The sequence below is a fragment of the Kogia breviceps genome, chromosome 16 (genome assembly GCF_026419965.1).
Source record: "Kogia breviceps isolate mKogBre1 chromosome 16, mKogBre1 haplotype 1, whole genome shotgun sequence".
NCBI classification, from domain to species: Eukaryota; Metazoa; Chordata; class Mammalia; order Artiodactyla; family Physeteridae; genus Kogia; species Kogia breviceps.
In genome coordinates this window covers 71,255,346-71,276,890 of record NC_081325.1, presented here as the reverse complement: position 1 = coordinate 71,276,890, position 21,545 = coordinate 71,255,346, and the positions used below count along the sequence as shown (strand labels likewise).

At 43.0% G+C, this 21,545-nt stretch overlaps 1 protein-coding gene and 1 long non-coding RNA gene across 2 annotated transcripts in view; one reads left to right on the top strand and one right to left on the bottom strand.

The window, feature by feature from the left end:
* Positions 1 to 21,545, bottom strand: part of LOC131743559 (uncharacterized) — a 388,810-nt gene that overhangs the window by 284,593 nt on the left and 82,672 nt on the right. The window lies entirely within an intron of this gene.
* Positions 1,679 to 20,076, top strand: SLC10A2 (solute carrier family 10 member 2). Its single transcript, XM_059042387.2, has 6 exons — positions 1,679 to 2,055; positions 8,999 to 9,117; positions 13,331 to 13,419; positions 14,583 to 14,758; positions 17,225 to 17,382; positions 19,919 to 20,076. Exons 1-6 carry the CDS (start codon positions 1,679 to 1,681, stop codon positions 20,074 to 20,076), a joined length of 1,077 nt encoding a protein of 358 aa, XP_058898370.1.

The following is a 21,545-nucleotide window of genomic DNA, read 5'->3' as shown; positions in this document are numbered from 1 at the left end:
GCAGGGACCCGAGGGGCTGAGTCTTTGGGCTCAGTTCGCTCCTGTGCTTGGTGGCCCCCTGCTGCCCATAGCTCACGTTCATTCAAGTTACGGAAAAGTTTAATTTCGCGTATCAAGTTGCTCTGTAAACGCTGTTGTCAGTAAGTTCTTCAGTGACCAGTAGATTCCATTTTTACCAGCTTGGGTGCAGTGAGGGTCACCCTGATGTCCGTGTTCTGAGACCAGCGTGGCCCCTGGATCAGCGTCATCTCTGTGAGCTGTGAGCTTGTCGGAAATGCGGATGCCTGAGGCCGGCCCCAGACTTCCAGATTCAGAATCTGCATTTTAACAAGACACCCCCCCGCCCCCGCCCCCCCGGAGCTGTGGCGCACTGAGTTTGGAGAAGCTCTTTTCTAAGGTATTTCTCTCAACCGCCTCCAAGCCAGACTGAGTTTCAGTATTTCCAGTTATCTGCTGGGTAACCTCGAATAAAGCACTTCATGTCCTAGACTCTCAAGTCCTCATCTGTAAAATGGGGATGCTAACCCTATTTAAGGTGATTACGCTGAATAATAAATTAGAATCTGTCCTATAAATTGTGAATCATGATCCAAATATTCAATTTTATTCTTATGCCGCATCCTGACCCCAAAATTGGATTATAAACTCCTAAGAATAGGAAGAATCTCTCCTCTACTTCTTTTTTATCTTCCCTATGTGCTGAGGACAGCTTTCTGCTCATAATAAGTTTGACCATTTGACAGGCACAGAAATCAACCTCCCTTGGAACCTCAGATTCCGCCCCCCCCCCAAAAAAAAATTTCTAATTTCCATTCCTGACTTCAAGCACAAAGAGCTCCCATCACTTTGACCTAATCCTCTGACCTAATCCTCCAATAATTGTATTGTCTCTTGCTATGAAGCACTTTGTTACCATGGCAACACATACATAATTGTGTGTGAGTAACTGACGGGGCTTTCCTGGCCGCCTTCCCACCCACCAGACAGAACAGAAAACATCCTACCCTCCTGCATGTTACCCTCCCATAGGTTTGCATCAAGCAAGACCCTACAAGTGTCTCAAACGTAAATATTCTTTATGCACACTGTAGACCAATACCCACAGACAGAATAATACAGTAGGAAAACTAGCAGGGGAGGAAATTGGTGGTCTGGGTTCCAGCTCAGAGTCTGATACGAATCGGCAATTTGATTTGTCACAAGGCTCTGGCCTTCTCAGGACCCAATCGCCCCCATTGCAAGGAGATGCTTTCCTGCGGCTTAACCCCTAAAATGTTCTGTAATAGTCTGAGTTGATTTTAAGCGTCATTTAACTGAGATTATTGAACAAAGCTTCCCAGCATTAAACATTAACACAGCTCTTTTTATATGGCACAGTTCATTTTCATGTCAATAAATGATTAATTAGAATTCTCTGTCTGGACCAATAATTTGGCAGGACTTTTATGGTTCGTAATTTGTGCTGTGTTGTAAGGTTACCTCTCGAAACTGACATCCTAGCATTTATTGTTTTTTTATTGCCTCTCTGAGGAGGCCTTTGAAGGAGACACCAGGTGACATGTGTTTAAAAAGGGTTTAAAAGTGCGATGCGGTTGGAGTGGACAGTACTTATCTAGTGAGGGGTAGAGGACGCGTGCTTCTGTGGACTTCTGTGAGCGTTTGAGCAGAAGAGCCAACAATGAATAATTCAACGGTCTGTTCGGCCAATGCAACAGTGTGCGACGGCGCGTCCTGTGTGGTGCCCGACGGCGATTTCAACACCACTCTGAGTGTGGTCCTGAGCACCGTCTTAACCTTCCTCTTGTCTCTGGTGATGTTCTCCATGGGATGCAATGTGGAGATCAAGAAATTCCTAGGGCACGTAAAGCGGCCGTGGGGCATATGTGTTGGCTTCCTCTGTCAGTTTGGAATCATGCCCCTCACGGGATTCGTCCTCTCAGTGACCTTTGACATCCTGCCCATTCAAGCTGTAGTGGTACTCATCATGGGCTGCTGTCCGGGAGGAACCACCTCCAACATCTTGGCCTATTGGGTTGATGGCGACATGGACCTGAGGTAAGATATCTAAACCTCCCAGTACCGCGATCACATTGAATTAATCTTCTCGGAAGCCTGGGGCGCTGTGAATGTCCGTCGGATCTGCCATTGATCTAGGGTCCAGCTAAGAATTGAAACAGGAGATGACATGCCTGGACTCGCCTTCCCAGGCAGCTGCTTAGCTCTGCGAATTTAGGGGTTCTATTTTGTGTCTGTGTTTTAAAATCTAACTCAGTTAACAAGGAGTTGTATAATTGCTGTTTCTCTTTGGGAAAAGAGTCAAAGTTTTTCAAAAAAGAAATCCTTTCCAAGCCACAAGCTGCTGCAGCTGAAAAAGTTTTCCTTGTTGGTATCAGAAAAAAAAAAAAAAAAAAAAAAACCACTTTCTTTGTGGTGATGAGCTTTGAATGCAATCGTGAAACTAAATTGTTCATAAAAAGTTAGACCCTAGGATGAGACAACGACCAAGCACAGCCAGTGTTTTGGACAAGCTTTTTCTTGGTATTTGGTGTAAGAAAGATTTTGTACATTTGCTTCACTTCTACAGGCATTAAACAAAAAAAAAAAAAAAGAAAGAAAGAAAGAAAAGAAAAGAGAAAACCACTACAACAGCTTTTTTAAAATTATGCTTACCTTCCTATAAAATAAACAGAGAATGGTCTCTCTGCTTCCCACAGGGTAATCTAAATTGCAATGTTTGCCCAATTCATCCTGTGCCAGTCTGAACTAGCACTGGAAAAAAAAAAAAAAAAACAACCTAATAGGAATAAGACAAAGCAGTAATGCAAGGACACCAAGAATTTTAATGCTGCAAGTTGAATAGACAAATGTATTTTTGTTCCCTCACCATTCCTCATTTCCTGTGAAAGGTATGCCTTTCTGCAAACCAGCCAGGTGTCAGTGTAACGAGTGCTTAGTAAATACTGTACGGTGGGCAGTGGGCTCTGTGCATCACGTTGTAACAGACTGGATTCCAGGTTGATCCAGTGCCTAGCGGGCAACTGGAAGCCTGCCACCCGAGCCCGGCGGGGGAGGATTTCTCCAGAAGCTTTAGAAAAGCCATACAAACGATATGGTTTCACGTGACATCTCTTTCACATCAGGAAATACCATCTCTTCCTTGCAATAGATTTTTTTCTAGGGAAAGTCCTGTGAGGAACAAAGGAAGGCAAGTGCTCTTCAGGTTTAGTTAATCTGTGAACCACCCCATAGCGATAAGGCCTTGTTAGATTTCAACTTGGTGTGACCTGGGTGAAGGCACAGAGGTGAGACTTCTACAGACCAGCTGAGGGGGAGTGAACTGAATTGAATATAGGACTTTGCCACCAAACAGCTTTTACATAATATTTGTAACTTTTTAACAAAACAGAAGAGCCTTGTGCCTCCACGAAATGCCACACGTGTCATCATTCTGGAAGGCAGAAAAGTGTGTGTGATGCTGAGTTGAGCAGCTACTGGAGCAGATTCCCTTCTGGGGGCTGGAACTGTAAAAACCTAACCTAAAAACTCGAAGTTACGCTTTCCTGTGGTTTTAAGGAAATCTGATCTCTCTGGAAACAGGAGATGATTATGTAATCTTATCTCCCTGGCATAACAATTCCTGTCCGAAACAAAAACATTTAGAAATAAGAAGCAGAATTAGAATTTGAAACCTTGGTGGAAAACCCCCAGCTGAATCAGTGTAGATGAACCCTTCAGCAAGTCCTCTAATGGGACACGTGGCATTGAAAATGGTTAATTTTCATTCTAGAAAGTGTGCGCTCCACAGATCTCCCTTGTCTTGTGAACACCACCAGCACACATCCAGTGCGGTCTTCACCTCTCTGGCAACTTCACCTATCCGGAACTCAAACGAGACCCAATGAAAGGCCCTGCACACCCAAAGTAAATCATACTTCATCTCCTAGACGCTCCTCACGCAGGACCCACTTACTCTCCCAATTGTAAAGCTCTGAAACTTTTTCCCAGCACAGAGGATGAAAAACAAGAAGTGGGGTGGGGCAAGTTGTTAGAAGGGGCAGAGGCCTATGCTCCACAGCAGCCAGTGGCCCCAAAAGCCTGACCGCAAATGAAAAGATCAAAATGCCTTCAAAGCAAAGAAGATAAGTCAGAAAGCACAGCAGCTCTGCATCACTATTTTAGGGACAAACAGCTCTGTAAGCATATCACCCAGAAGACATCACCATATTTCAGTGCAACAAGTAGTAATGATAACCCATGATCACTGAAAGGAGGTTAAACTATGCCACTAGGAGGATGGTGACATTATGCATGGCATATGTTAGAGGAAAAACTGTTGAAATACTTCTTCAGAGCAAATTAAGAAAGTAACACCTCAGCTATTGGGAAACAGTTTTCCAACACTTTTTTTTTTTTTTTTTCTTGCGGTACGCGGGCCTCTCACTGTCGTGGCCTCTCCCGTTGCGGAGCACAGGCTCCGGACGCGCAGGCGCAGCGGCCATGGCTCACGGGCCCAGCCGCTCCGCGGCACGTGGGATCTTCCCGGACCGGGGCACGAACCCGCGTCCCCCGCATCGGCAGGCGGACTCTCAACCACTGCGCCACCAGGGAAGCCCTCCAACACTTTTTATTCTTCTGGAGTGAGCAGTGTTTAACTAGTCTCATGATCATTTATGTAGATACAATTCTATCTACCCTTTATATTTCCGATTCTGTCCTCTTGGAACTTTACCTTCTCCATTTCCACTTGAACTCTAGCAATGGCAGCCAAGATATGACTGTTTTATACCAACAGGTATCTGCACTAGTTGAGCAGATACCATATAACACCGGCAGAACAGCTCCATCTGGCTTTAACTTCCTGGATGTGGTTCCCGGGAGAAACCAAATCATCTCCCCTTCACGCTGTCATCTCTTCCAAAACCTGGGAAACCATTGCATTCTGCAGTCTCTGGTGACTTAAACACACACACACACACAGAGCAAAAAAAGCAGACCTTGCTAATGGAATCCTTGCTCATTGTAATACAGCAAGTAATATCTCAGCTCCTTCTCAGACCACTCCAGCCGAGAAAGTTGTTGTGGGAATCTGATCAATGAGCAAGTATTTTCACCTGTTCTAGCTCTGCGGCGAGTGCATCATGAACAAAATGTCTCAGGGAAAAATGAAGGGGGTGCTCTCAGGTGAATTTGCTGGTGGCCCACAGTTTAGGGAACAAACACAGAGACTTCCACCCCCTTGTGTCTGCTGTATACCCAAAGACTCCCCATTTTTTAATCTTTCCTTTCCTTAGCGATGGTCTCAGTCACACCATACAAGGATTTTCCTTCTTATTTTCCTTTCTTTAATTTTTTTAAATTTTTGTTGGAGTAGAGTTGATTTACAATGCTGTGTTAGTGTCAGGTGTATAGCAAAGTGAATCAGTTATACATATACATATATCCACATATTTTTTTTGGATTCTTTTCCCCATACAGAGTATTGAGTGGAGTTCCCTGTGCTACACAGTAGGTCCTATTAGTTATCTATTTTATATATACTTGTGTGGATATGTCAGTCCCAATCTCCCAATTTATCCCTCCCCAACCCCTTAACCCCTGGTAACCCTAAGTTTGTTTTCTACATCCATGACTCTACTTCTTTTTTGTAAATAAGTTCATTTGAATCCTTTCTAGAGATCATCGTACTGAGTGAAGTAAGTCAGACACTGGAAGACAAATATCATATGATATCGCTTATATGTGGAATCCATTTTCCTTTCTCTGACATCTTCTTTGGGGAATCCCTGCCTATGCATCTTTCTTCAGGTTCCCCTAATTCCTTCACTGCTATGCACTGTCTACACTCCCTTTGATTATTTTCTAGATTTAAGAGCTTCTAAGTTTTCCTACTACAACCTTTGTTCTTTTGCCAAATGTTGTTATATTTTTCATCTTCCAACTTTGCGTTCACTGTTATTTTAGTTGTTCGAAATCCCTGACCCTCTGGTTTATCACAAATTCAAAGCAGTTCTTCCCATTTCAATGACACAAATGTCCAGCTCCTCTCTAATCTAAGAATTAATCCAACACTATTTGAATTCCCCTTTACTTTCCCTCAGAGGAACCAAGCTTTGTTTTGCTCTGCAGCATTTCTTTTTATTTACTAGCTAACATTTAGTAGACACTGTTAGCAGCCACTCACAGTATAAGTACTCTAGGTGTATTTTAATCCTCAAACGAATCCTCTGAGGTTAGTACTATTATTTTCTGCATTTAATAGATGATAAAATTAAGGCTCCTATCCTTGACAGAGGTCATAGTCAGTACACGTGAGAGTCGGAATCGGAATCCAGACCTATTCACTCATCCCTGTCCAGACTCTTAACCTCTGTTCAACGCTATTTCTATCAATCATCATGTCTCCACCTTCTAGCCCCACCTGTATACACTTCTTTTGATCTTTCAAACTTGGTGTTTCATTTCTAATATGATTATAATCTTTGCATTCCTCATCACTGACTTCACCAAATTCCTCAACATTCACTGAATTCTCATTTATTGCTTCCTTTTAATTCCAAAAAGAAAAAAGAAGGAAAAAAAATTCTCCCTGGCAATGAATAGGACTAAGGCAAGAATTTAAACCAAGAGATTTTTTTTCTGATGTTTTCTCTTATTCCAATATAAATGCAGGGTATAGTATTTCAATTGTTGACATCTTGGCTGTTTGTAGAACTTCACATTTTTTTACGTAAAATGATTTTTTCCTTTTGCTAATTTATCCTCCTCCATTGTCCCTTAAAATCGTTTATCTGAGTTGGTTTTCATCTCACTTTGAGTGGTTCTGGCCACCTTTTCTCTTGCCTCTCTGCAGCATCTCGTGGTCAAGGTGGCCACTAAATCTAAGCCTTTCCCTTCTCCAAATCCTGTTGTGTCGCTTCTCGTGGTCTTTAAGAAACCATCCTTGCCAAACTCAAGCCAGGACACAACTTCATAAATTGCCTTAGCAATGAGTCAGAATTGAAGCTTTCAGAAGGAAAGTTGGAAGAAAAACAAGGGGAGAAACAGAATTCCTTCTAAGAGTTGTTCTCATGGTTTAAAACCAGAAATGGCCAGCCTCCTCTTCACTGTGATCCAGGTAATGAACACTGCCCCCTTCCCCACCGCCATCCCATCATCTCCACTCTGGAAAGCATAGTGGATGCACTGGGATAAAAGTAATTTTATTATGGGGATAACTTTAAATCCATCCTAATTTATTTCTTTAAATAAAAGATGAAAAAGAGAATGGCAAAGGAAGAGAGAGAGGGGAAAATCAAACTCCAGGATCTTACTTATAAGTAGGACAAAGCACTATTTGTAACAAATTAACTTATTCTTCTGGTGTGGAACTCTGCCTTTAGCATCCTATTGCATATCTAAATTAAGTTAACGTGTAACCATAACGGATCAAACTTCTTGGAAATGCTTTACATACATCCCCAGCACTGGTTATTGTTACACAATTTTAGCTCTACTAAGACAAGCATTTTTTTCTAAATCCTTTAAACATGTCTTAAGCGACTTCATTCTGTTTTTTTAAAAAAATGATTATTACGCAAGGTAAGCCCCCTGATAAACACTGCCCCATCCTTTATTTTGCCAAAACTGCTTAGTTAGATGCAATGAAACGAACTTCCTCACCTCCAGCTGTTTTCCTTAGCAATGTGGAGGGTGGTTTGTGGTTTTGGGTTGTTTTTCTGGAGGGGAGGCAGATGTTGTAAATAACTTAATATTTCCTTGAAGTCCACATATAATTCCTTTAAGAACTTACTACTCTGAGAGTCTCAGCGCTATGGCTATTAGAGAAAGGGCCTTTCAGCAAAGTCTCTCCAGTTTCCTGATTCTGTATTATGCTGAAACACAACACACACACACACACACACACACACACACACACACACACACACAATGGCTGGATAGGGTTAGGGTTAGGGTTAGAGTTAACTGGCTTTTCATGAGCGCCTTGCATTATTCTAAGTACTGGACTCGTTGGGTCCCTTAGTCCTCACAGCCTATGAGGTAGTGATGATTATGATCTTCATTTCACAGATAAGGAAACTGGCAAAGGAAAGTCAAGTAAATTACCCATAGTCATAAACGTGGCCATGCCTGCTTCCAAGCCAGCCAGTGTCTGGCCCAGCTGTTTAAGGGCTCTCTTTCCCAGGAAGAGAATATGCCCCCATACACAGGGCACATTTCAGGGACCAAAAGACCCGCTACCCAAAACCTCTCCTCCATCCGCTGCAGTAGCGCTAAAAATCGCATCATTCCATACCCTTCTCCTCCAAAGCCAAAGTCCACTTATTCAACCATGTCCACTCACTCAAACACCGATGCTTCAGGACGAACACTACCAGACCCTAGTGCTGCTGAACACCATCTGCTAAATTTCTCAGCAGAACTAGAAGCCAGGCCCACCCTGCCTGCTTGCATGTTTTCCTTGGCTTTTGAAGTCAGCTTCCTCTCCGTCTCTCAAGCTTCGGGCATTAGGGGAATAATCTGTCTGCTTTAAGGAAAGACACTGGGGCTTCCTCCCTTGGGTGTGCATTCTCCTCCAGGGGCCGCGGAGGCCCGTCTCATCCTGAGCAGACACAGCAAAGCCCCTGATGTCTTGGCGGCTATAAATGTGTCTGCTGTTCTCTGATTGGAGGTTTGAAGGGTGGCATGTCCAAGCACCTCGTACCTTGTTTAACAATGAGTTTGTACAGTCGCAGAATATCTTCTCTGATCCTTGAGAACCAATGGGGAGGGAGGGGTGGCCCAAGACAAAGTAGAAAGACACGAAACACAGATGTCACCCTCTTGCCCCCGGCGTGGCCCTGCACAGACCAGGGTACGTGTGAATTTCTGTCCATCGGACAGGAGGGTGCTGCTGGCGGAGGGTCTTTGGCAGGACTTTCTAATCACGCACTGAAAAATGGAACAACCTCTGCCCGTAGAAAAGCCAGGTGGCTGTATCACCCTGCCCGTTTCCTTTCAGCATCAGCATGACCACATGCTCCACGCTGCTTGCCCTGGGGATGATGCCGCTGTGCCTCTTAATCTATACCAAAATGTGGACCGACTCTGGGAAAATCATAATTCCCTATGATAAAATAGGTAAGTCATTGCTCCACCAGATTGCTTAACCCGGCCCTCCTCCCCTCTGCTTGTCCCTGGGTAGATCCTCAGGCCAGGCTCAGATCCAGCTAGACCTTACTTCTTGCACCACCTGTAGTTTGTGCCCAGTTAGGGTTTCGGGACAAGTCTCGCCTGCGTTTGAATGACGATTGGCCGAATGTGAATTTCAGAGCTTGATGCCGTCGGAGAACTGGTTTTGTCCTCCATTGAAATCACCAGGGAGGGGCTGCTGGAACGGACCCCCGTGCACAGCTGTGTGGACATGAGGAGGCTGGGGCTGCCGATGCCGGAGGCTCTGTCCTTCCCTTATCCCAGGGCACAAGTAACTGGTCCAGGGCGCTCTGGAACACTCATATTGAACGAATACAAAAAGCATTCCAGTTATGATTTCAAAATAGGGTACCCGTGAAGCAGTGGCCATGAGAACCCTCCACACATAGTGAGTTCCATGAGAGACACACTATTTATAACCCTCCACCGGGAACCACGTCGTGATTCAGAAGTTGATCTACTGGCCCAGCTTGTGTACCAGGCCCTGGGAGTCAAATGTGCAAGTTATAACTCTGTCTCCATGCAGCTCCCAGGTGGTCACCCCCAGCCCCAAAGGGCTTTATTTCCTGTTTCTGGGAGAACAAGTATGGGTGGGAGATTAAGTCATTGGTGGGACATGGGGTCAAGGGCAGGACAAGATAGTTCCCAGTCTACCCAAACCAGGCATCCGCTAGAACCGCGGTCATCAAAGATGAGATGTAAGTGAACTAGTACCTCAGGACCAATGGCCAGCTACTTGACGTGCTAAATAGTCTTTTTCCAGCTGACCTTGCAGACCAGTGTCTCCCTGATGGGCTGCCTCAAAGAGGTGCAGGGGTCCCGTGGAAGGGAACATGTGAGCAAAGACTGAATGGTGCCTCAGAAAGATGTTTGTAAACAGGATTCCTGTTGACATGGGAAGCTGGACTGGATGGCTTCCATTCCTAAGAAAAATTGTTTCTGTGATAAAAACATGATTCGGGTCTACACAGCTGAGTTAGAACAAACTTTGGGACACCCGTGGGGGACACTCTGTATTGCAATATTTTCAGACAGACTCGACTCTATTCCTACCATGGCCATTAGACATCCTCCCCAAACATACAAAAAGTGGTCCTTTTTGGCACACCTTGTTCAGTATGGGGTTTCTCCTCATGTGGTCCTTCTACAGACCCCAGGGAACTCCTTCCTATCAGATGGCATCTCCTGCAAGCAGGCTTCAGGGTGACCCTGTACAGCCACCTGCCTATGCCTCATGCTGCTCAACTCTCAGTCTGCTCCCTGGGAGGATACCTTCCTTCAAGGAAAAGAGTGCAGTTTGCTTGAGTGGTGTGCACTGTAGGCTTCTCACAGAATGTGTCTGCTGAATGAGGAGTTTTAATTCTACATTATTTGTTGTTTAAGAAAACAATTTAAGCCTTAAAATATTCTCCTCTTGATAGTCATTCCCTCCTGGAAAATGCCCCATGGCAATATTGGGAAATTCTAACTACAGTGTGAATGACTGATAGCACCTTCTTCAATGTGAATACATTTTGAAAGGAAGAGAAAGTGAGTCATTAGTACCTGAAAGGAGGACAAGTTCATCCTACAAGTCATAAAGGGCGAAAAGAAAAGAAAACAGAAAACAGAAGGGGAGAGAAATGAAGAGGAAAAGATTAAAAAGTTGTAAAATGAGAGTTTGAAAAAACAAAAGTATTAACTCTGCTTATTCACCATTTTGTCCTTGTCCTTTTTCCAACCTAACCTTCTTGCTACCCTTTAATGTAGAAAACACACAACCTGATTAATTCACGAGATGTTTTAGATACTTTTTCAATGAGGCAATTAAGTAAGGCTCGCGGTGTGTGTTTAATTTGTCCAAGATGACCAGGGAGCTGGAAGTAACCCTTGGCCTGCTCTCCACCCTGCTCCGTTGGCCGGCCTATTGGGCCCAGTTTCCGTACGGTGCTCACCACGTTCTGATGATTCAATAAACACCCCCTGGGCCCCTTCAGATGGTGACATCTGGATGGAGGAGGGAGGTAGCTTGTGCAGCTGGTACCACTACAAACACTGCAGAAAGCTCCCGTGCCACCTCTTCCATTCCCGGCGTGTCTAGGACCACAGCCCGTGCATCCACTTCCCCGTCTGCTTCTCACAACGGCAGCATATGCATTAGACATAATTCTACCCGCTTCACAAACTTCACAAACGAGACTGGGAGGCTTAAATGATTCACACGGTTCTCACAGTTTGCAAAGAAGGTTCAGCTCCGAGTCTGTCTGGCTCCAAGTTCTACCCCCTGACTCTGTTTCCCACTTGCTTTTCTTCTTTTTTCTTTGTCCCTTTCTTCCCTCCTGTACCTGCCGGGTAAACTTGATTAAAGACCCAGCTGTGGTTCGAACGGTGCAACTGTAAGAGATGCTCTCTCGTCTCAATGGACAGGCATTTCCGCAGAAGGCTCAGGCACATGGGGAATAAGAAACACAAATCGCTAGGCCTCTGGAGAGGAAAGAATTCCAGGTGGGAGTCACACGCTCTGAGTGGAACAAAGGGCAAAGAGTGCCTTTTCCAGCCAACTTCGAGTCCCGGAAAATCTTTGTCCGGTCTCGTCTGGTCAAGAGGGGAGACGCAATTCCGCCATTATCTTTGGCCACTGGTCCTGCTTGTGTGTTTATCTGGTAGCCGTGGGCTGCCCCCAAGAGACTGAGACTCAGCAAAGAGGGCCGAACACGGGCTGGGCCGCCTTTGCACAGATCCAACACATGACAGATACATTATCAAAACCTAACCACACTCACATTCCAATCACAGTACTGGCACCCAGATTTAAGCGACCGCAGTGCAACCAATTTGTATCAAGACGGCTTTCCTTTAAGGCATACAAGCATCCATTTAGGGAATAGTCTGGACACCCAGAGGAGGAAGTCTCCTCCCAAACTAGCAGGATGTAAGGATACCCAAAGGGGATTGTTCTAGGGGCTTCTGACCAGCACATCCATCGGTGACCTTTTTCTTTTCCTTTATTCCACCATTTTCTCCTTACTCTTTCATCCCTAAATTTTTTTTTTTTCTTTTCCTGCTCTTGGTACCCTTAGCTATTACTTAATCCCATTGAGTAATTTCTGGGAAAAAGTAATTGCAGACCTTTATATCACCAGGAGGGCCAGAAGGCTACAAAGACATTATGTTTTCCTCACTATTATATTCATTTAAAATTGATATTTACAGCCCTGGAATCTAGAATCCATTTCCCAGTCCTAGTTCAATCTACTCCAATACCAAACAACATCCACTCTCAGAATTTCATTATTCAATTCCACTTTCTCTTACTACTTTAAAAGGATGTTTGAAAAAGAAACAACCTGTGATAGGTTAGAAGTTGTTTGGTGCCACATTATATAAAAGCAGCCATCGGACCAATGAGTGTTAAATAACGTGGAGGAACAAACCACATGTCACAAGAACAACAGTAAATCTAACACAGAGAAACTGAAGTATGACTCTTTTATCTGGCTGGGAGAGCACATTCCTGCAAAGAATTATAATTACTTGAGAGGTCAACAAATACATTATCTCATGGAAAATTTAAAGCATGCTTTTTCAACCTATTCTTTCACTGCTCTGCTGCAGATCTGAATCACCCAAGTCAGTCTTAACCGGAAGTCATTAGCCACAGAATGCCTGGAGAATTTTGAACTTTTTTCTTTTATTTCTACTACCGTGAAGTAACAGACAGATGTTAAATATCGTCTTCGTACACCCCAAGAATACACACACACACACACACACACACACACACACACACACACTTTGAAAAGGTATTTTTCCTAGGATATAAAGATCCCAAGGCCACATAAGCCGAGATTCTGACAAATTGAAACTAAAAGATATTGATTGGAAGTATAAAGAACTCTAAAAAGAATTAATCCAGGATTTAGGGAAAGGTTATTTTGATGATTCCTATCATCAATATTATCCATTTCCCACCAGTAATATTGAAGTATTTACTAGAGTAGGTAAAGAAGTAGTTTGGGGAGTGGGTTGTTTTTTAAATGATTTAGTGTATTCAAGAAGGGAGCCTGATCTACATCCTAAGCTCTTTGGGGGGCCGCTTACTCTCGTCTTCCTCTTTCCTGTGCTGTATTCTGTTGATCTCACTGCCCTCTGTCACCTCTAGGTATATCCTTGGTGGCTCTTGTTGTTCCTGTTTCCATTGGAATGTTTGTTAATCACAGATGGCCCCATAAAGCCAAGATCATACTTAAGGTAAGTGTCCCATGCCACAGGCAGCATGGTCGAGTGTGCGCTGCACTGATGGGTCTCGCCATCTACGGAACTGGTTTTTCTCACTGTATTATAAAGCCCCTTCTAGAGGGTCTTAAAGCTATTAGACATGCAGCCCACTCTTCTGGAACCCCTTCCCCGTCCCAACCACAGGGCAAGTTTCTACCCACCCTTTGAGATTCCCAATTCAAACTTCACCTCTTGGTTTTATTCTACTCTGTACACCGACAGCACTTTGCTATTATCTCTGTTATGTGAGTTTGTATTATAAAATATATCTAGATAGCTGTCTTAGAAAAGAAATCGTATCTTTCTTATCCCTGTATCTATATGGCCAGTGCTGTGCCCGGCAATGGGTAGATTTTATACCCACATTTATATATACATAAAATTAATAATATATAACTATATATATAAATGATGATATACATAATTAGTAACAATTCATTCCCTTTTACCAACTATATTCTAGCCACTTGATGGAGATAGACAATATAGATGATATAGACAAATATAGACATGGATAGATTCCACCTCTCAGGGGGGCAAAATAACCCACTTGGTGTTCCTTGTTTCTCTGGACCAGAAAAAAAAAATGTTAACATCCCCAATTTTTCTTTAATGTGAAAAGGAGAAAGCAATAACAGTGTTTTGTTTGCCCATGCCTTTTTAACTTTTACAGAATTTTATCTCCATCTTCCCATTATCATAACAATCATAAAATGTGACTCAGGTAAGATTTCATCCTCAGTTACAGATGAAAAATCTAAGACTCAGAGAGGTTTCATGATTGACCTAAGGAAGGCAGGCAAGAGGAGTTGAATGTGGAAGCCAGCTCTTCTAGTTCTTATTGGAGTGGGTTTTCTTCCTCTCTGACAAGGAAAACTTGCAACTAGAACATCTTCTTCAGGCTAACTGAGTACGGACACTCAACTGGTCCTGTTAATCTTCTTAAAAATTAAACTGTGGGACAAGCACCAGCGTTTCTGGTGGGTCTACCATGGCCATCGGGCAAGGGTTACACAGAAAGGTCACTTATTCTCACTTTCCCAGAGAGAAAGAGATGCTTAGGCTTCTTCTCTGACAAGAGTATTTGGATTCGCATTGACTCACGATTGTTGCATCTGCTTGTGTCTTTCTGCCAGATTGGGTCCATCACAGGTGCCCTGTTCATCGTCTTCATAGCTGTGGCCGGAGGAGTACTGTACCAGAGTGCCTGGATCATCGAGCCCAAACTCTGGATTATAGGAACCTTATTTCCCTTGGCCGGTTACTCCCTAGGGTTTTTTCTGGCCAGAATAGCTGGTCAGTCCTGGCACAGGTATGGTGTCTTGGTAAATCAGACTAGGAATTCTCTCCTGTAATAGCTGCTGTATTTGTTTGCTAGAGCTGCTGTAACAAAGCACCACAAACAGTGGCTTACACAACAGAAATGTGTCTCCCAGTTCTGGAGGCTAGATGTCCAAAATCAATGTCAGCAGGATTGGCCCTTTCTGAAGGATACAGGGGATCTGTTCCAGGTCTCTCTCCTTGGCTGGTAGAGGACCATCTTCTAGCTATTTCTGTCCACACTGCCTTCCTTCTGTGCATGTCTCTGTGTCCAAATTTCCCCTTTTTATAAGGACACCAGTCTTATTGAATTAGGGTGCATCTGAATCACCTTGTCTTAACTAATTGTATCTTTAGTGACCCTATTTCTAAATAAGGTCACAATCGGAGGTACTGAGGGTTAGGACTTCAGCATATGCATTTGGGAAAATACAATTCAACCTACAACAGCTGTACATACTGCTGCAGATTCAAAGTTTCTCACCTGTAATCACATTACCCTATTTCTGAATACATCATTCTATATAGACTCATTCATCCTTAAATTATGCAAGTCTCCCAGAAAGAAAACACTGACTGCCTCTTTTTTCATTCAAATCCTCCTGGACCACCCCCCCCTCCCCCCACGGTGCAAGTTGGCCTCTTCCACTGTCACACGTCCTTATTCTCCAAACAAAGTGACTTCAGCCAGGGCGCCCAGGATGGCCTTGTGATCCACAAGGGCTCCTCAGGCCAGAAACAGGACGCACTCATGATGCACAAAGTGCTGGACATTAGAACCTGCTTTAGCACGTATGGGCTTTCCTCCCCGCCCAGAGCATAGGAGTCCACAGGTAGGGAGAAAAGCAGGTGTCGGAGCTGGCACGTGTATGAGGTCAGGGACAGGGTGGGAGACGCTGGACAGTGGAAAGGGTGTGATGTGAGTGAGGCTGGCCCACCGCTCACCCACAGGGGAGCCCCACACCAGGCACTTAACCCTCCTTTGATTGTCTCATCGGTAGAATGGGGCCAGTAATGCCCACCTTGCAGATTCTTGATCGAGATTTAACCAGAAGAACAAAACCAATTTACCAATAAAACAACTATAACAAATACTCTACCTTGAGTGTTTCCTCAGCCTCTGCTCTGTGCTCTGCACTGTTACCAAGGACAGAATTAAAAAGAGTGACATGAACCACCTCTGCCGTTTATGGAACATTAATATAAATGAGCCTGCTCCTTTCAGATACATTTTTAATTTTTATATATATATTGTATATATACACACATATACATATATATATATCTGCTTTCAATGTGTATATATTTATTCAACATATAATTTTATTTTATAAATAAATATATAAATTTAATCAATATTATATTTAATAAGGATATATTGCTTATTAATCAATGTTATCCATATATTAAATATAATATAAATAATCTCTGCGTATATATGCACATATAGAAATAGATGACACAAACACTTCCACTGCTCAGAGGGCAAAATAAGCTAATTGGGGCTTCCCTGGTGGCGCAGTGGTCGAGGGTCCGCCTGCCGACGCAGGGGACGCGGGTTCGTGTCCCGGTCCGGGAGGATCCCACGTGCTGCGGAGCGGCTGGGCCCGTGAGCCGTGGCCGCTGGGCCTGCGCGTCCGGAGCCTGCGCTCTGCAACGGGAGAGGCCACAGCGGTGGGAGGCCCGCGTACCGCAAAAAAACAAACAACAAAAAAAAGCTAATTGGTGTTCCTTGTTCCTCTGGACAAGAAAATATTATAATCCCCAGTTTTTTTAACTTGAAAAGGAGAAAACAATAACAGCGGCTTTTGTTTACATAAAGCGTTTTAACTTTTGTAGAGGTTTGTGTCCATTTTCTCATTATCATAACGATCATAAGGGTGACTAGAGCAAGATTTTATCTATGTATATGTAGAGAAAAAGTGATAAAACATTTACTTATAATGTATTATCTAATAATATGTTAATAAGTTACATATTTGTTTAATATAAATAAAACTATATAGAGAATAAATACCTACATTAAAAACAGATATATGTATACACACAGACACGTGTACTTGTTCTCATATCTGCTTTTTTTCCAGAGTAAATTTTTTTTAAATTGAGGCTTAATTGACATGTTGTGTGAGATTCAAGTGTACAGCAAAGTGACCGCTATACATATATGCATATTATTTTTCAGATTCTTTTCCTTTATAGGTTATTACGAGATATTGAATAGAGCTCCCTGTTCTAGACAGTAGGTCCCCTTGCTGTTTACCTATTTTATATATAGTTGTGTGTTATCTATTAATGCCAAACTCCTAATGTATCCCTCCCCGCCCCCCGCTATCCCCTTTGGTAAGGGTAAGCTTTCTACGTTCTATACGCTTTTAATGTTGTACAATAACAAAGCAAAACAACTACACCCCAAACACGCCAATGAAAACAAAGGCTCTCGGAACGTTTCTTTCAGGTGCCGAACAGTTGCTCTGGAAACAGGGATGCAAAACGCGCAGCTGTGCTCCACCATCGTCCAGCTGTCCTTCACCGCCGAGGAGCTCAATCTCATATTCACCTTCCCGCTCATCTACAGCATCTTCCAGCTCGCCATAGCAGCAATATTCTTAGCACGTAAGGAACACCGATCGTCACATGTCACTGTGACGTGCTTCTCTGAGAAATCCTGGAGTTGCTAGCATGGCATTTTTTAAATTCTCCTTTTCTGACAGTGAAATCAACAGGTGGGAAAAGCCACCCATAATATTATCACGGCTTCCCAACTGCTGATGAAAAACATTATAACCTTACCGAAACGTTCTAGTAAAGGGTATTTTTAAGTGAAAAGTAATGGAGGTTGATTCTCTCCACTGACTTTCTTTTTCTCAGTAACTAAGGAGCATATTAACTTGTTAGGACCATTCTATAGTGTGCCTTCCTACCTGCTTCCAGGGACCCTGAACTGGTCATTTTTCTCAAATCATCATCTTGATATGCTTAGTATATATGTAGGATATTTATCAGAAAATTAGTATACAAGGAATATTTATCAGGCTAAGTTATATTGGAAGACACGAATGTATGTGCATATATGTGTGTATATATATATATTTTTATCATAACGATACAATTGAAATAGTCGAAGCAAACATGTTCTTTATTTCAAGTACTAAGAATAGCCAACTTGATTTTTAATTTCACTCTAATGTAGCATATAGCTTTGATCCATTAGCCCCTGCCACCTGCTGGCTTTCACCTACTTGAAACTTTTCTATATATTTTGTTTTCTAAGGGCTGGTCATATTTGACCTTTATTTTCAAATTCTGGGGATTTTGGGGGGGGAGGATTGGTTTAATAAAGAAACTTCCTCTTAAAGCTTAGTGGCATTTTAATGAGGATTGTATAGTGAAAGTGAATGAAAAAATAATGTGACTCTCAAGTGATCCAATGACAAGAGGTATGGTTTCGTATAGGTTGAGGTTTGGTTTTTCACTTATAGCTCCAACAGATGTTCAACTGGCCCATAGGAGTTAATCGTTCTCCGTGCTATCATCCTGAATGTCATTCTCAAAGCAGAGTTTTCCTTTCCAGTACAGGACCCTCTGGACCCATTAGAAACCTTCCACTGACTTATCACTGGCACAGGAGGGAGGGCTCCATGGCCTAATTACCGTGTTCCCTGTATGATGGAGGTGTACCAAGTTTGGTACACTGTGGGATTTTCCCAAAGAATACTAGTGGTGTCTACTAGCCAATCCAGAGAAAGTAGATTGGTGATAGGACAATTACATAGATTTACTAGTTAAATAACTAATTCAAAAGGGATTCGTAGATAAGCTGAAGGAATAATGGAAAAGGGGCAATAGCACTGGTCTTGTATTTTCCCACAGTTTTAGCAGCAAGAAGGAAAACAAGGATGTGCAATGCCGGGAAACATATTTTGGTGTAAGGATTAGAAATCTAAATACTTTGGGGAACAAGGAAAGGAAAGAAGGGAGGGAGGGAAATAAATAGTTTGGTTAAATAAAATCAGTGATAAGTTGAGGGATTCCTGGCTCAAAACAGTTTATAATAAAAGTGTTGGGATATTACAATTAACCACAAGCTCAATTCAATAGAGTCAATAGCTCAGTGGCTTCAAAACTAATATGTTAGTAGAAGGGCAGAGACCAACCAAGGGGATATTGACCTTGACATATTAAGAGCTTGGAAGCAGGCTACTGTCTCTCTCAGCTGTGTATCATCACAAGAGTTAGTGTTTACTGAGCACTTACTACTCTCGCAGGGCTGTGCTAGGCCCTTTACCATTTTATCTCACAATTGCCCTATGAGATAGACACTATTATTATAATACCAATTTTAAGTGTGAGGTGTTGGACACTGAAGGTGCCAATAAATAATACTTTCTTTTCCCCTGTAGACTTTGGAACCAGATGAGAAGTAGAAGAAAAAAGAATCAGATATTTAGATAACAAAATAGCACTTTTATTATAGATAAAGCTTAATTAGAAAATATGGCTCAAAACAACGACCACATGGGCTTGGTAATACCATCCCTCTCCACTGCTTCCTACACGTGCACTTAGCACACGCATACACACATCAACTGCAGGCCAGTCTGTCCAGCTGTGAGCTGACCTCAAAAAATATGCTGAGAAATGGCGGCCACCAGAGACTAGCAGCTTCAGGGAAGAAAGGAAGGCTGATCACCCATAAGACAAGGCTCCCCCATCATAGGAAAGAGAGAGTGGAGCCTGGGAGAGACAGTTATTCCAGCTCAAGTCCTCCAACACAGACCAGTGGACCCGGGTCCTGACAATGCCCCTTAGCTTGTAGCATATTATTGAGCAGTAGTACATAACTGCGAGATAGGAGGGACAGAATAACTGTTCGCTGTTGTTGTTACTGGTGAGTACCACCTGCAGGGCTGATGCCTGCAGAAATCAGGTGAGCAAATAGCGCTTAGCTGTGCGCTAGGTCCTTCTGAAGTGCAGTCAGCCCTCTTGCCATGAGCAATCACGGAACTAAGAATGATGATCGCGCTAAGTAGCCTCCAGCCCACAGAAAATGCCCACTGCTTTTTGAGACATAGGTTATAATCACTGTCCAAAGTAAATTTGCAGCTTATTTTTATGAAATTTGCTTAACCTGCTGTGTATTGTTTTCTAGTCTACGTAGCATACAAGAAATATGACAGAAAAAACAATATGGAACTTCCAGAGGGCAAAGGCAATGAACCAGTCCCTGAGTCACCACTCCAAAAGGTGAATGAAGGATTTCAACCAGATGAAAAGCACACACCAGTGGACCAAAAAGAAAAATTCTAAAGAACACGCACCAGCTATAACAATATTTAATTATTTGTTTTGATGGGATATTTGGCAGAAAAAAACGTTAAGGAGAAAATTTAAGTTTGAATTGAATTCATGTATTGGTTTTGGTACCATGTGACTGGTGGTCCAAATCCTTAATGTGACAAATATTTATACATATATACATACATATACATATATATATTGTCCTTGAATATGCCCCCAAAATATCCTCAAACCTCAGAGTAAACCCAACATAAGAAACAGTGAGAATTTAATAACCAAACTAGAATCAAGCCCATAACTCGTCAAGGGCTTCGTTTAAGCATTGCTCTGCCGTGGGAGTCCAGTGATGCCAGTGGTTTTTTTAGGAAAAACAGAATTCTTTCAAATGGCTTGAATTTGGCAGCTCTTCAAGGCCTGGAGAGAGACTTCCTCTAGGCTTTGCCTGTGTGACACTGGCTACTAGGACAGCTATTTGGTTCAGACGAAGCTCCCACAGTAGGCAACATAGAGCAGGGAGGTGGTGGAAGACCCAAAGACAGACGTATTGGAAGAAACTCGACTTTTCTAGTGGGCGAACTCCATTCAGTGGGAGATCACGGGAAGTACATGGAAAAGCACAGATAACAGAAACTTGCTTGCAATGCAAGGCGAGAGTCGATCAGATGTGCAGAAGTAGCAGGAAGAATGAAGTCAGGGAACCACGCGGGGAGTGAGTAAGTATTAAACAGTGTTTCGGGAAGAAGAGGACAAGCCCAGGGCCCAGAAATGGGAAGAGCATCATCAAGTGAGTCCCTGGGATTCTGTAAGCCGGTCTAACAGGAGGAAGCAAAGAGGATTGGGCCAATGGCAGCGGAGTTTCATGGCAAAGGGGAAACAGCTGGCCGACAGTTGGGTGTCTCCATTAAGGGGCTAATTTAATCTCCTTTCCCTCATTCCGCAGCAAGATGTGGTACCTCCTTAATCCAGTTCAGGGCGGTCTAGTTCCATTTTCTACTCAGACATTTTCACTAACTCATCCATTCTCTTTCAAATGTGTCGGTTTCCAAGGGCCTTTTGCACTCGGTTGAGGTGAGTTCAGGTCCAGCTGGCGCCCCTCAACGTTACAGGAACATGAATATCAGCTCTCAACTTAGCTCTTCCAATACCGAGGGGGAGGGATTCTGCTTTTAAATGTTGTAACATTTATGCCTTTTTATACCACGTTCACATTTACAATTGAATAAGGCCTCTCTCTATATTTTCATCATTAGACAAATATATTAAAAGGAACTAAGGATTTGTTAAAGGCTAGTAGAGAGGTGGTACCGATCTTCCTATTAGGGAGGGTCAAAGACTATGCTTTCAACGGTGCAAAAGGAAGATTTTTCAATCTATCTGTCAAGTCCCTCTTATACTTTCCTCACCAAATGGAAAACAGGCAGGTTCATTAGAGACACACTGTGAATTCATATCATAATTTCAAGACACCCAAAGTCAAG

Coding starts and splice junctions, on each gene's coding strand:
- SLC10A2 (XM_059042387.2), top strand. CDS start 1,679: ATGAATAATTCAACGGTCTGTTCGGCCAATGCAACAGTGTGCGACGGC. Junction 2,056..8,998: donor GATGGCGACATGGACCTGAG/GTAAGATATCTA, acceptor GTTTCCTTTCAG/CATCAGCATGACCACATGCT. Junction 13,420..14,582: donor AAGCCAAGATCATACTTAAG/GTAAGTGTCCCA, acceptor TCTTTCTGCCAG/ATTGGGTCCATCACAGGTGC.